The sequence below is a fragment of the Lontra canadensis genome, unplaced genomic scaffold (genome assembly GCF_010015895.1).
Source record: "Lontra canadensis isolate GAN:19392208 unplaced genomic scaffold, GSC_riverotter_1.0 scaffold2, whole genome shotgun sequence".
Taxonomy (NCBI): Eukaryota; Metazoa; Chordata; class Mammalia; order Carnivora; family Mustelidae; genus Lontra; species Lontra canadensis.
In genome coordinates, this window is record NW_022630996.1 from 10,918,488 (window position 1) to 10,933,292 (window position 14,805).

The window sequence follows — 14,805 nt, forward strand, 5'->3', positions numbered from 1 at the left end:
ATTCAAGTCCTTCTCTCACGAAAAATACATTCATTCCATCCCATCCCATTCCAAGTTATGTGTTTCCAAAATACAGCAGTGGGATAGCACAGGACAGACATTCCCAAAGGGGGAGTCAGAAAAGAAAGAGAGGGCGATGGGTCCCAAATAAACTCAAAATCTGGCAAGGCAAACTCAACAAGATCTTAGGGCTCAACACTCATCCTCTCTGGCTCAATGCTCTGTCATCTGGACCCACTGAGGTGGCAACATCGTCCTGCAGCTCGGCAGGCTGCTGCTCCTGTGCGGCTCTCTGCCAGGGCACTGCCCATGATGCGGCCCGCGGCTCCAGGCAGCCTGCCTCCATGGCCTCTATTAAAGGCCATTTATCCTCTAGCTTGTTGAAATCTAGGTGGTGGTGGCCTGAATGAGCTCTTAGTTACCTTTGAGGCCTTTTTTTTTCTCTTGTCTTGCAGAACATTGCGCTTTTGCAAATAGACCTATGGTACCATACTGTAAAACCTTCCTTCATTCTGTCCTCTCTCTCACCGCTTTAGTTCAAACTGGCAGTTTTCCTGATGGGGTGGCTGATTAGATTAGTTCTGTGGTTCATACTCACACTAACCTGCTTAACAATTAGGTGATCTTCACACCCTTACTCTTCTCTTCTGAACACACGTTCCTATTTTTTGTAATACTGCAGGCTGAGAATTTCTTAAATCTTCACCCTCTGGTTCCTCTTGGCTTAACAATTCCTTCTTATCTCTCCTTGTATTTCACTATAAGCAGTCAGGGGGAATCAAGCTGCTCTTCAATACTTTACAAAGAAATCTTTTCAGCTAAATATCCAATTTTATCACTCACAAGTTCTATCTTCCATAAAACAATAGAACACAAACACAATTCAGCCAAATTTTTGACCATTTTATAGTCAGGATTAAAATTTTCTCCATCAGGCAATAACATGTTTGTTTCTGAGACTTCGTGAAAATTACCTTTAATGTTCATATTTTTACCAAGGTTCTGTACATGATCATTTGTGTATTCTTTAAGAAGATGGACACTTGCTCTCCTTCTTTCCTTTCTGAGCCCTTACCAGAGTCACCTTTGGAAGTGCCTTCATGGCAATATCAGCATTTTGTAACGCGCACTTCAAAACTCTACCAGCCTCTACCCATCATCCAGTTCCAAAGCCGGCGCCACATTTTTAGGTGTTTGTCACAGCAGCATCGCACACTCGGTCCTAAGAGAGCAGTGTCTCAGTTTGTCGTGGTCGCTTGTCTTAGTCACCTCCTAACACCATCACATTGAGGGTCAGGGTTTCAACCTGTGTATTTGGTGGGGGCATAAACATTCAGTACGTAACACCACTTGAACTCCCTCCTCCTCCTCCTCTTCTAATTTCCTTCTTACGCACTTACCATGACCTGATACAGCAAATATTTTACTTATTTCTCATCATTTCTTTATTTCCACCAACTAGAATAAAAGCAATGAAAGAAGATTTTTGTCTCATTTTTTTTCCACTGCTCTATCCCCAACACATAGCTGAAGCTCAATATATAGCTGTTAAATAAAAGAATAAATGGACATTGAATTTGTAGTCAGGTGATGTATGTTATGTTATGCTACTTATGTTAACTCTCATTTACAGATGATGTGGCTTTTGAGAAGCTCGTTCTCTGGATCTTTAAAGTAAGGGTTTACAAATCCTAAGGATAGAAAATTCTATGATTTAGAGATAATGTCACCTAATCAGGAAGTAACCGTTACTGCTATACAATAATTATGTAACTGCAAGCGTATTTTTGTCTGATTGTTAGTCACAGTAAGGAGAGTACCCATTCAATATATCCATACCACAGGCAGAGATTCTTAATCATACCTGAGAAGTCAACTTGAGAAGATAAGTCTGAGACTCATTGGATTCTGAACTGTCAGAGCCTCTGCTACTGCAAGAAAGAATAAATAACTTTGATATAATCATTATTATGTTCTTTTCATTATTCATATTTATATTATTCACATTTACAATGATCAATTTATTAATTTGATCTATATTATGAGTATTAAAAATAATAATAAACAACAATATTTTGGCGGCATTTAAAAATTTTAGCTGTTGTTTGACCATATTATTGGAATGGTAGAAATGTTCTAATTTTAAGAAGAATGTTTACAAAGGTAAACATTACAAATAAATTTATAAATATTACAAAGTGTAGATGTCATAGTTCTAGGCATCTCAGAGTATTAGAAGAAAAATGACTGAAATTGGAACACATCAAATAGAAACAAATCCATGAGTTCAAAATGATACTTTCCTGCCACAAACAAACTTATTAGTGACCTCTGGAGGTACAGGGGCACTAATCAAAGCCTGAAAATTTATATATAAAGGAAGGAAATCAAACATTTGTTCTCTTTTTCCTATAGGAAACTGTACAAAATTAGCACCTTCATTCTTCCAACAACATTTCCTTTACATTAAATTTTGCATTTATTTGCTGATTTAGAGTATGTATGTGGCATCTCTATAAATGCGTCAATTCTCTGTGGGTAAGGTCAGCATTAAAAACAATTTGAGTATGTCTTTCATGTACGGGACCTAATAGGTGCTCAATTAATATTATTCAAGTCAATAACTGAAGTCTTAATGAAGTTGGAGCAAAGTAAAATGTGTTAGAAATTTTCCTCCACCTATAGTTGGGATTTGCAGTTGAGACTGAGAATTTTATATCCTCCTGTTACTATAAAGAGCACAGAAACACAGCACAACAAATTATGTTCTATCCCCATCTTGGCTTACCTAGAGTCTAGATCCAGTGTCATTTCTTTCAGAGAAGTATCTGAATCCTCAAGGATTTTTTCCAAGTTTATATGTTTTTCCATTTCTTCTAATTCTTTCAGGCACTGATAATACTAGGGGAAAATGATAAATTAATTATAAATTAACTCTATTTCCTAATTATATGAATTGAATATTTATAGACACCTGGAACAATAGCTATGGGGACATCAAGTACCAGAAACCTCAAACACTGTTAGGAAATTAAAACAAAACAAAACAAAACAAAACAAACTGCCATAGACCCTTAGGTTATGTTATCTCATAAACTTGAGTTTGATGCATTACCAAATGGACTTTGCTTACCTTGGTTCGGTCTGGATCACAATAGTCCAAGAGAGAATCACAAAAATGATATCCCATTGACTCCAAGTCTTTTGTGTTGAAATGAGTACCCCGTTTATTACCTAAAACATTAATAAGTTTATCCACCATTGAGGATGAGTTAATCATTTGTCCTTAACAGGTGGGCCTAAATTGTAAAGCAGAAAGTATAAATAAACAAAATATCTGATATGATTCTATATCCTGTCCTTTGGATTTTCTTCTCTGGGGCAGGTCATTTAACAGCTTACTGTTTTCCCTCTTCTCTCCGCATCTGGATGAAAGCTGACTTAACACGTAATAGTCTATGTCGTAAGGCAGAAGAAAATTGAGTAAGAAATTATGGAATACTTGGTTACCAGTTATAAACACACTCATAATCACTTAGTGAAAAACTTGGGTAAATATTTTAATGTTTTCATCATCATAGATAGTGTTATATCAGTTTCAAGGCGCTTTAAAAGAAAATATATGTGTGGATTTCTAGCGCTTTCCTTTGAGTCAATAAATTTTCTAAAAATGTAACAATTTTCTTAATATGGAGTATTCTAAGGGTCAACTAGATGTGAGTAAAACATTTCTAAGGGGCGCCTGGGTGGCTCAGTGGGTTAAGCCTCTGCCTTCGGCTCAGGTCATGATCTCAGGGTCCTGGGATGGAGCCCCACATTGGGCTCTCTGCTCAGCAGGGAGCCTGCATCCCCCTCTCTCTCTGCCTGCCTCTCTGCTTACTTGTGATCTCTCTGTCAAATAAATAAATAAAATCTTTTAAAAAAAGATTTCTTAAATGGGACTAGAGAGCATGCTTTTATTTTTAGTTAAAGGATCCAAGTACTTCCATTAAAATATATATTTACTCTCTCAAAGAACCCCAACATACCCAGTCTACTTTGACTTGTAAATAGCAAATCCACCAAAAACATTTCTATCCTGGTATTTTAAGCATGAGCATTGCTTTTTCTTGAAATCCTGAGTAAGGACTCCTTCTTAAAAGCAAAAGTAATTAAAGTAATTAATTAAAAAGCAAAAGTATTTATTAGATCATTAAATAACCAATTGGGTATTCTAGCTATAGTCTAACACTTTGTTTCCTAAGCAAAGGGAAATGGTGAGATGGAGATACACAGAGTGGTATAGTTTGTTCTTCCTATATATAGAAGCGATTGGACACCAGCATGCATGTAAGTGGGAACAAAGTGCCCACTATCACATTATCCACATTATTAATATCACATTAAAAAAGGTTTCTTTAGGGGCATCTGGGTGGCTCAGTTGTTAAGCGTCTGCCTTTGGCTCAGGTCATGTTCCCAGGGTCCTGGGATTGAGCCCTGCATAGGGCTCCCTGGTCAGCAGGGAGCCTGCTTCTCCCTCCCCCACTCACCCTGCTTGTGTTCCCTCTCTTGCTGTGTCTCTGTCAAATACATAAATAAAATCTTGAAAAAAATTTTTTTTTCTTGGCTTAAAGCTCTGAGAGCCATGAATGAGAACACTTGGTCTTACCCAGGGTAGATCCACAAAAAGTAGCCTCCATGGTAAAGCTGTTCCTGATTCCCATTTTCCACATTACTACCCTTCCTGTGCCCTCTTTGCTCTTCTGAACATTAAATTTGCAAGCTGAGAATGAAAACTAAAAAGAAGCAAATAAAAATGAGAAAATGTGAAATGTGTTTTCGTGAGTACAATGTCTTTCTCAGGAAGTAGGGTTGAAAAAGCGAAAGTAGTGCATATGCAGTAATTCTCTCTAAAGCTTCAGGGGCTGCTTTTAGTTCCAAACCAGAGGAAATAACATTTTAAGGATGATATATTTACATTTCTCAGAAGTACAGATTTGAAAACACTGGCAATAAATTTTACTTTTTATATGTAACATATGCATTCAAAAACCACTGATTAATTCTTGATATTGTTGGAATAAGCTCTTATACTTTAAAAAACTTATAGGAAAGGGCTTAAATATGTTTAGGAATAAAGATTAATGTAGATGTTTTGAATAAGACAAGGATGCTTTATTTTCACAAGCTCGATCACTGGAAAGCTGTCCTGAAAGATTGTTACAACGTTAGTCTCAAAGTTTTTGCAATTTTTAAAATTTACTATAAAATTAAATTGTGTTGCATTCTAGGACTTTGACACATGTATAGATTTGTGTAGCCACTATCGCAAATCAGGATGTAGGACAATTCTATCACCTCTAAAAAACTCCCTTATTTCTTTGCAGTCACAAGTATTCATTTTGAAGCTACAGTAAGTGGCACCGTTTTCAGTTTTGGTTTCCAACTGTTCCCTGTGAGTATATAGAAATGTAGTTCATTTCTGAGGGGGGACCTTGTCAGGTAGGACATTGCTAAACTCACTTGAGAGTTCTAGGAGGGTTTTTGGTGCCTTACTTTGGGTTTTCTACGAAGGCAGTCATGTCCCCTTTATTACGAAGTGTCTGCCTTTTCTTTTTTTCTCTTGCGTTTCAGCACTTAGGACCTCCAGCGCAAGGCTGAATATGAAGGGGAGAGGGTGGCTATCCTGGCCTTGTACCTGACCTTGGGAGGAAAACCGTCTTTTGTCATTAGGTATAGCGGTAGGATAAGGCACATTTTTTTCTTCACATTTCAAATTATTGGTCACTAAACATTCCATATAGTTGCTTTTTTATGGTCATTTGTATAAGCCAGTCAAAAGAACTCAATAAAAAAGCAATTTACCGAATAAGGTGATCTATTCTGCAGTCTCAGGTGGGCAACATGTAATAAAGAAAAAGTTAAAAATCTTCAATGGTCTTACTTTATTTGGACAATTTTTGCTCAGCATAAGTGGAAAGATCCGTTGCTGTAAGTATAATGCCTTACACCTGTCACTACCATCACAGCCATACATGAAGATGTTCTCTTTTCTACTATGGCCATGAAGGTCACAATATAAAATAACCTCTCGTTTCTCCATCAATCTACCGAGAAAAAAAAAGAATAAGTTACAAGGAGTTACTAAATTTTAACTCTGCATTTTTCTATGGATTTACAAGTCTACTATCCAAATAAACAGAATTTCTTATATCCTTTCTTTCTTTCTCTTATCCTGACTGTATATTCTTAATAATTTTAAGACATCTATAATAATTTCCCATTAGCTATATATAAAATATGAATGCTTACCTTCCATTACAAGGACAAAATTTACCTTACTCCCAAGACACTCCAACAGGATCCCTCTGCTTCATTATTCTGGTTTTCCATCATACAAAGCAAACAGCTCACTCCTACTTTGCCCATTAGCTTTCAGAGAGAATCTTTCTGAGTCTAATACCTTCTTTCTTCATTTCCATGAGTGCAATACTGCCCCTCATCCCTCAAGGCTGACTTCAAGTCTCACTTCCTGACTAGTGAAGGCCACAGGTTTTTCTTTTTTTGAAGTCCTATAGCACATAATATTGGTACCATTTGCTTGAGACTCACCTTGGGAAGTCTTCATATTTTTGATACTTAATCTTGTTAAGGGTAAGAAATGCTTCAAATCATCTAGAACAGTGCTATGCACGCAAGTATCCAAATATTTGTTAAAAATTGAGAACCTGGGACGCCTGGGTGGCTCAGTTGGTTAAGCGGCTGCCTTTGGCTCAGGTCATGATCCCAGCGTCCTGGGATCGAGTCCCACATCGGGCTCCTTGCTCATCAGGGAGCCTGCTTCTCCCTCTGCCTCTGCCTGCCATTCTGTCTGCCTGTGCTCGCTCTCTCTCCCTCTCTCTCTCTCTGACAAATAAATAAATAAAATCTTTAAAAAAAAAAAAAATTGAGAACCTGACAACCTGGTGCCGAACCAATTATTATACGACCCTTGATTAAAGTGAGAAAAATGGTACCAAAATTTGAATTTTTTTTCTGGTAAATTTCTAATAAATAAGGAAATTATTACACATTTCTTAGGAGCACAATTCTTAGCTTGTATAACTTAGGAATATGATCAATATTCAAGCAATAAAAAATAAGCCCCCAGAGATGCTTGGGTGGCTCAGTCAGTTAAGCGTCTGCCTTTGGCTCAGGTCATGATCCCAGTGTCCTGGGACTGAGTCCCATATCCAGCTTCTTGCTCAGCGGGAAGCTTTCTCCTTCTCCCTCTGCCTGCCAGGCTCTTTCTTTGACAAATAAATAAATAAAATCTTAAAAAAATAAAATAAGCCCCCAAACTGATTGGTGGAAATAACTAGGGATGCCTGGGTGGCTCAGTCCGTTAAGCTGCTGCTTTCAGCTCAGGTCATGATCCCAGGGTCCTGGGATCGAGTCCTGCATTGGGCTCCTTGCTCAGTGGGGAACCTGCTTCTCTGCCTCTGCCTCTGCCTGCCACTCTGCCTACTTGTGCTCTCTCTCTCTTTCTGATAAATAAATTAAAAAAAAAAAAAAAAAGGGCACCTGGGTGGCTCAGTGGGTTAAGCCGCTGCCTTCAGCTCAGGTCATGATCTCAGGGTCCTGGGATCGAGTCCCACATCGGGCTCTCTGCTCAGCAGAGAGCCTGCTTCCCTCTCTGTCTCTGCCTGCCTCTCTGCCTGCCTCTCTGCCTACTTGTGATCTATCTCTGTCAAATAAATAAATAAAATCTTAAAAAAAAAAAAAAGCTTAAAAAAAAAAAACTAATGGAGAGGCTTTAAAAAGGTAAAAAAAAAGTGGTGGTATTAAGGTGGTAGAATGATGGGTTTTGCCTTTTTTCATATTTCTAAACTTTATGCATTATATTACTTAACCAATATTACATACACTATTTGTTATATCTGGAAGGATAAATACAAAAATGTTAGTAATGGTATTTGTAGTAATATGAAATGTATTACTTTCATAACAAAAACATTAAAACCTAAAATCAAAATATTCAAAGTGTAGCTTCTATTAAGACTAATACTCCTTTAAACTATAGTGAAATCCCAAAGTGAGGTCTGTTACATGTATTAATTGACTGCCCTTTTATTTGGTGCCCAATAAGTTCTAATTGATAACACAAGACTGACATAAAGCCACTAAAATATCATTTTAAGTTTTTAGAAGTGGATTATAAAGCAAGATTATCACGTTAGGGCCTTAAATATGAAATATGCTGAACATTTTTTAGCCGGCATTTCTCCAGTTTTAATGATCTTTCAGTTTCTTACAGGTAAATCAGAATAAACTTCTCAGTAATTCCCAAAGATATCTCATTACTTCCAAAGGGTCTAATTTTACATGAATTTAAATCACCTGAGAAATGGCTAGGGTCTTTTTTCTTACCCACAGGTTAAGATAGTCTAAGTATCTTATACTAAGCATCCTACACTAAAATCCACTCTTTCTTTATTCTCATATTCTTTTTTTTTAAATTCTCATATTCTTTAAATATTCTAAATCTTAGCTGCTTGCCTTCCAACACATGTGACTTTTTATTCTTACCTAACTATGATTAATTGCATTAAGGTAGTTTTCTTTCTTGGAAGTCTTTCTGAAACTAACTGAATGGATTCCTACCTTAACCTTCTTACAAGGCAATCTGAGAATGGAGACATTTAAAGTATTTTCCATAAGAGACAAGCCAAAGGGCCTTGGCCTATATTCCATCTTGTGTTGGACCAGGGACCCTTAAAGTCAAAGAGCACTAAGTAGATATAGATATTGCTAATCAGTTTCCTTTTATATATATATATAAAAGGAAACTGATATTTATATATATGATATATAAATATATATATAAAATTTTGGAATAATTTTAGATTACAGAAAATTTGCAAAAAATAGTAAGAGTGTTTCCATATATCCCTCACCCCATTTTCCCTAATGTTAACAAATTCAATAACCATGGTACAGTGTTCAAAAACAAAGAAACCAACATTGGTTCATCACTAGTAACTAAACTCCCAATCTTCCTTGGATTTCGCTAGTTTGCCACTAACACCTTTTCTGCCCCAGAATCCAATCTAGGGTACCACATTGCACTTCACGGTCTTGGTTGTTTGCCATCCTCAGTTACATAAAGAAGTCATGGGTGGTTTTTTTGTTTCTGTTTTTTGTTTTTATCACTTAACATTTCTCAGATAATTGCAGGGAATCCTGGAGTCCACCATGTTTGTGATGGGTATGGAAACAACAGTTTTCAGTCCTTTCCGTGGGGATCTGCATTTCACTCCCTCCCTGTGTAAGCAGATAAAAGGATTAACGTGGAAGTGAAAATTGAGACCGAACTGAGACAGCTGGGGCCATGCTTCTAGGTACTTCTGAAGCCTGTCAGCAACTCGACAGACTGGAGGTATCCTTGAGGGCTTCAGCCCTGAAACAGGGTTCTTGTGCCTACACTGGGGGTTCTGGTAACCCTGGGATCAGGATATAAACACTCTGTATAATAGTACTTATTACTGTCAATATTCGAATAATCCTGAAGAGTTTACAAAGAGTTTTTACATCTATATCTGATTCATTAACAACTTTTTACTTAACACTAAATACATTTAGAGCTTTCAATGCTCCATGTTTTATTCTGGGCACTTTATTAATGATTCTCTCATTTAATCCTCCTGCCTCTAAGTATTATTATTACCATTTGATAGAAGAGAAAACTGAGGTTTAGATTTGCTTTTAAATTGCTCAAGGTCACATATCTGGGAAGGCAAAAAATGGTTGTTAGTAAATGATATAGTAGGATTCCAATCTGATATTTTAACTCCACTCCACTCTCTTAGCCAAAAAGGCTAGGGGGCTTTGGACTTGGAATGGGGTTGTGACTCTAATAAATCTTTTTGCTCTAGCACATGCCTATTTTTGGCTGTTATCACCTGAAACTATTAAAGAATTCACCCACTCAACAAATATTTAAATACTATGCGCATTTACTGTTCTGGGTTCTTTGGAAAATTTAAAGCTATTTAATTTTTTTCTGGGGGAAATAAAACTATTATTTATCAAAGTTTTAATGACTATGTAACCTGATAGTCAAAAAGACTATTTATTTTTAAAGATTTTTAAAATTTATTTGACAGAGATCAGAGAGAGAGAGAGAGAGAGAGAGAGAGAGATGGAGAGAGGAGGAAGCAGGCTCCCCACTGAGCAGAGAGCCAGATGTGGGGCTCGATCCCAGGACCCTGGGATCATGACCTGAGCTGAAGGCAGAGGCTTAATCCACTGAGCCACCCAGATGCCCCAAGACTTATCTTAATAAAGAGTACACTTATCATGATAAGTACTATGTAATGTACAGAATCGTTGAATCACTATATTGTACACCTGAAACTAATATAACATTGTATGCTAACCATACTGGAATTAAAATAAAAAACAATAAAAAAAAGCCTTATCAAAGAGCAATGTATGATCAACATAGTGCCAGGAAGCCCTCTGAGATAGAATTAATTTCCACATGTAAGAGATTCAAGCATCCCAAACTAAGTATCAGCGTCACCTTTAGCAAGAAACCAGATTTGGGATAATGGAAATTTCACTGTTTCACAAAGCAATTAAAATGTTCCAGAACCTTATTCATTATTTAAGAAAAGGCTAGTGAATCCAGTGGCATAAAGCCAGAGAGAAGAGTGGAGAGATGGGAAAAAATTAAGTAGCTATAGTTAAACTATCAGTTAAGCGACCTTAAAAGCTAGAGTAAAAGGAATGGGATGGTAGGAGCGAAAATCTCACTACCAAGTTTACTAAATAAGCAGAGAGGTAATTCGAGGCTTATTTTACCTACGGATCATGTTCCGGGTATACCAAACAGAAGGAAAGGATTCCTTCAGGAGAGATGTATAGTTACGGTTTAAATCTCGTCCAGCTAAGGAACAACGATAATTTCCCACAATCACACCATCTGGATTCAGCATGGGTACCACCTTGAAGATGAAAGTGTCCCGAAGCAACTGCGCATCACTTGAGTCTCCTAAAATATAATCTAGGAAGCCTTTCATGATCCAAGAGCTGTTGGTTTCTCCTGGATGGACCCTTGCAGTCAAAATCACAGCCTTTCGCTTTCTTGAGTCAGTGTTCTTCAAGGGAGTGGTGATCGTTAATACATACACCATGTTCCTAGCCATTGTGTGGCACAAGACACGTATTTTACAAAACTTGGACCGTATGGAGTCGTGATTGATAGCAGAAAGGTATTCTTGCAGGTTGGTGTAAGTATATGGATAGCAGTGAGCAAAGTAGCAGGTGTCTTTGTTGTGTGGGAATTGAAATGTCCATGTGAGAGAGAAATAATGGCGCCCCTCTTGTCCCTGGTTGTTCCTGTAATACTTGATTTGGTCTCCTATTCTCTGCCAGCCAATATTATGAGTCTTGGCTTCTTTTTCAGAGTAAAACAGTGGGCGCATACCCCGATTGTAAAGACTAGCAGGCTTAGTGAAATTGATGATAGTGAATCTGTAGACTATTCCCGCTTGGGTATTAGTGACTTGGAAATAGTACCACTGGGTGTGTTTATTTGTGAAGAGGTCAGGGCGCAGGGTCAACTGGTACTCATATTCTGCCCTAATACAAGGAAAGGAAGGAAAAAGAAACACATAAAAATGTAAAAATGACATTCAAGTTTAAATTAAATAAGGAAAATTATTTTACTTTTACCTGTTCACAGAAAGCCTTTCCCCCGAAGCTGTTTATTTAGGCAGCATCCAATAGCAAGTAATTGTAAAAGATTAAAGTTTTGAAATTTTCTTTTTCATTGGATGTGACACTGCTTCTGTGTTAATTCTCTAAAGCCTTTTTGTTTTCTTTTGTAAATCAAGAGAGTATATTAAAATGGGCGTTTGATAAAAAAGTCTGTATTTCAACCCAATTATGTTTCTTATAAAAGAAGTGATTAAAGTGCTCGTGAAACTGAATTAAAGTCCAATGTTCCTTTTTAAACTTCAGATATATATTCCTGCTTTCTATTAGATTCAGACTCTAGGGAGCTGAGATACTATCACTGAGAAAGATTTAAAACATATAAGTTAATACAACCACATACATTAAAAAATTTGAAACTCTTTGAGGACTGTCTTTACTAACTATTTGCATTCCCCATACTTAGTCACTGAGGTTACTTAAAGGTAAAAACAATTTTACTGGTACATTTGTTTTCTACACACACACACACACACAATCTTACTGGGGTCATTGTGACTTTTTCTTTACCAAGTAACCTTCTGTTCCATCAGCACTATGTACTTCCTTTGTGTATGTTTGTGTTATCAACAGTGACCTATGACTAGGTGAAATGAATAATGCAAAACCATAGTTGTTGCATCTAGGTGATGGGTAGATAATGGTTAATGGAGAACTGTATTATTCTCCGTACTTAAGTTTTTTAATAGTAAAAAATCTTTTAAAGAATGCCCTTGGATAGATTCATGTTCCCAAACATATCTAATGGAACATTCATCTCAAATATTATTCCATTAAAAAGTCTGAGAAGCAGTGTGCATGTGTCTCTAGGACAGTTCATACTGGTGTATTAAAAATGTACAGTACAGGAGCGCCTGGGTGGCTCAGTGGGTTAAAGCCTCTGCCTTCTGCTCAGGTCATGATCCCAGGGTCCTGGGATCGAGCCCCGCATCAGGCTCTCTGCTCTGCAGGGAACCTGCTTCCTCCTCTCTCTGCCTGCCTCTCTGCCTATTTGTGATCTCTCTCTGTCAAATAAATAAATAAAATCTTTAAAAATAATTTACAGTACAGAAACCTGTTTAAGTTCAGAGTGAGTCCAGAATGTGAACCTTTTGTACCCCCTTTAAAATCATCTCCAATTGGCATCATACCTCAGGGAGCTGCAGTTCATTTAGGACTACTACAACTTTAATGTACCTAATACAGGAAACAATAAACAGCTGACAGTCTAGCTCCTCAAATAAAAATAATTAAAACCTACACTTTGACTACCTTCTGCAGATTTCCACTCTCAAACCTTGCTTCAAACGTCAAAGTATCATTATAGTCATCCGCAGGCTGCTTCAGGGGTGTTCGGTTGCCCCCTACTCGGGAGTACACAAAACAGGGCTCCTTGTAAGCTGATGGCAGAAGAAGAACGTAATGTCAAGCCGTGTCTAAAGTATACAGATTATTCTGCATAGAATTTGGAAACATGGTCTAATTGAAGTGTCACTAAGGATTTTAAATTTTAAAGTAATTTGCCACTAATATACAGATTTGTTGAAAGAAGAAAGTCTAAGTGTATTCAGACTGGAAAAGCAATGCCCAAAATAAATTCATGTACTTTTCTCACATTAAAAATATTTATTCTGCTTCTGATTATTATGGAGTAATTGGATCTGAACTAGCCCTTCCACTATAACTAGCTATAAAGCTGGGCCAAAGAAAATGAGCTGTTTTCACACATCTGGATAACATATAGACTAGAACTATACAGAGGGTTTGAAAAAAAAAATACATCAAGTAAGGCCATGTCTAACCCTGGCTTTCTTCCTGGGAACACCGTCTGACTGCATCTTAAGAGGGTGGCACTTACAGATAGTAGTGGAGCGGTCTTACTGAGCTGAGGAGGCAAGGAAGTTGCGTGGGGCTGCTGAAATGTCTAAGGCAGGACACCAGGGAGAAGAAAGCTACATAGACAAAGGGCCTCAACAGTCTACACGGTGGTTCCCCAGTCCTTGGCTGGGGGCTTGGCTGTAGAAGCACAGGGTGAGACTCAACAAGGTAAGAGAGTGTTACTGTGGGGCTGAGATATCAGATATGCCATTCTGGAATATACTGTAATTCTAAACCATTCAGAATGGAAAGACTTCATTGAATACCTCAGCCACTCAATCACGGCTCCAGAAAGGCTTCATGTTAGGTGTAAGTACCACATCCAGGGGCAAGGACAATGACCTAGGACTAAATGACGAAGACAAAATGAAAACAGATCTGTCCTTATTAAAAAATAAAATAAAATAAAACCAGGGTGGCTGGTTCAGTTGGTTAAGCGTCTGCTTTCGGCTCAGGTCATGATCTCAGTGTCCTAGGACAGAGCCCCAATCAGGCTTCCCGTTCAGGAGGGAGCCTGCCTCTCCCTCTCCCTCCGCTGCTCCCCATGTTCTCTCTCTCTAATAAATAAATGAATAAAATAAAAAAAAGTAAATTAAAAAAATAAAACCAAACCTGAAAGAAGCAAAATAATCTGCCAGCAACTTAGCTGCCTACCAGAACAAAATTTGGCATAATTTTTTAAAAGAACATAATACAGACTCCTACTACATATCTATCACAATGTCTTGCATAGGATTAGGAAAAATTATGAAGCATGAAGAAAAGCAGGAAAAATGTGATCTACAGTCACACACACACACACACACATTTTCAACAAACCCCAAGATAACCCAGATGTTGGGATTAACAGGAGACTTTGAAAAAAAATATGTGTGTGTGTGTGTGTGTGTGTGTGTGTATGTGTGTATATATGTATAAAAATATATATGTGTATATATATGTATAAAAATATGTATACACACACACACACACACATACACACACAGAATTGAAATGTGTGGAAGTTCTAAGGCAGGTTAGCCATGTAAATATTTGAAATTAAATTCAAAAAATCAGAGATGCGTGTCTTTACCCTAGTTGTTAAAAAATATGTGAGTATAGGATTTCTAGAATTGTTTACTATATAGGAAAAAATCCTTATAAATTCTTCTATTTTGCCAGCCCTTTAGATAAAATACGTATGTTCCCTGGAAGTTATCTTAAGATACA

At 37.4% G+C, this 14,805-nt stretch overlaps 1 protein-coding gene across 7 annotated transcripts in view; it reads right to left on the minus strand.

The window, feature by feature from the left end:
• Positions 1–14,805, minus strand: part of AGBL3 (ATP/GTP binding protein like 3) — a 55,070-nt gene that overhangs the window by 26,271 nt on the left and 13,994 nt on the right. For 4 of the 7 annotated variants that reach the window (XR_004383954.1, XM_032868817.1, XM_032868807.1 and 1 more), the window contains exons 6-12: positions 12,980–13,118; positions 10,825–11,604; positions 5,924–6,086; positions 4,649–4,775; positions 3,134–3,234; positions 2,789–2,901; positions 1,865–1,931 (exon numbers count right to left, since the gene is read on the minus strand). Coding sequence is in view for 6 of the 7 variants with exons in the window: in XM_032868817.1 (XP_032724708.1) it covers positions 1,865–1,931; positions 2,789–2,901; positions 3,134–3,234; positions 4,649–4,775; positions 5,924–6,086; positions 10,825–11,604; positions 12,980–13,118 (1,490 nt within the window). In the remaining variant the exon portion in view is untranslated. Of the gene's footprint in view, positions 1–1,864; positions 1,932–2,788; positions 2,902–3,133; positions 3,235–4,648; positions 4,776–5,923; positions 6,087–10,824; positions 11,605–12,979; positions 13,119–14,805 lie in introns of those variants that run through there. The other 3 variants (XM_032868841.1, XM_032868850.1, XM_032868858.1) reach the window with 3 other exon arrangements.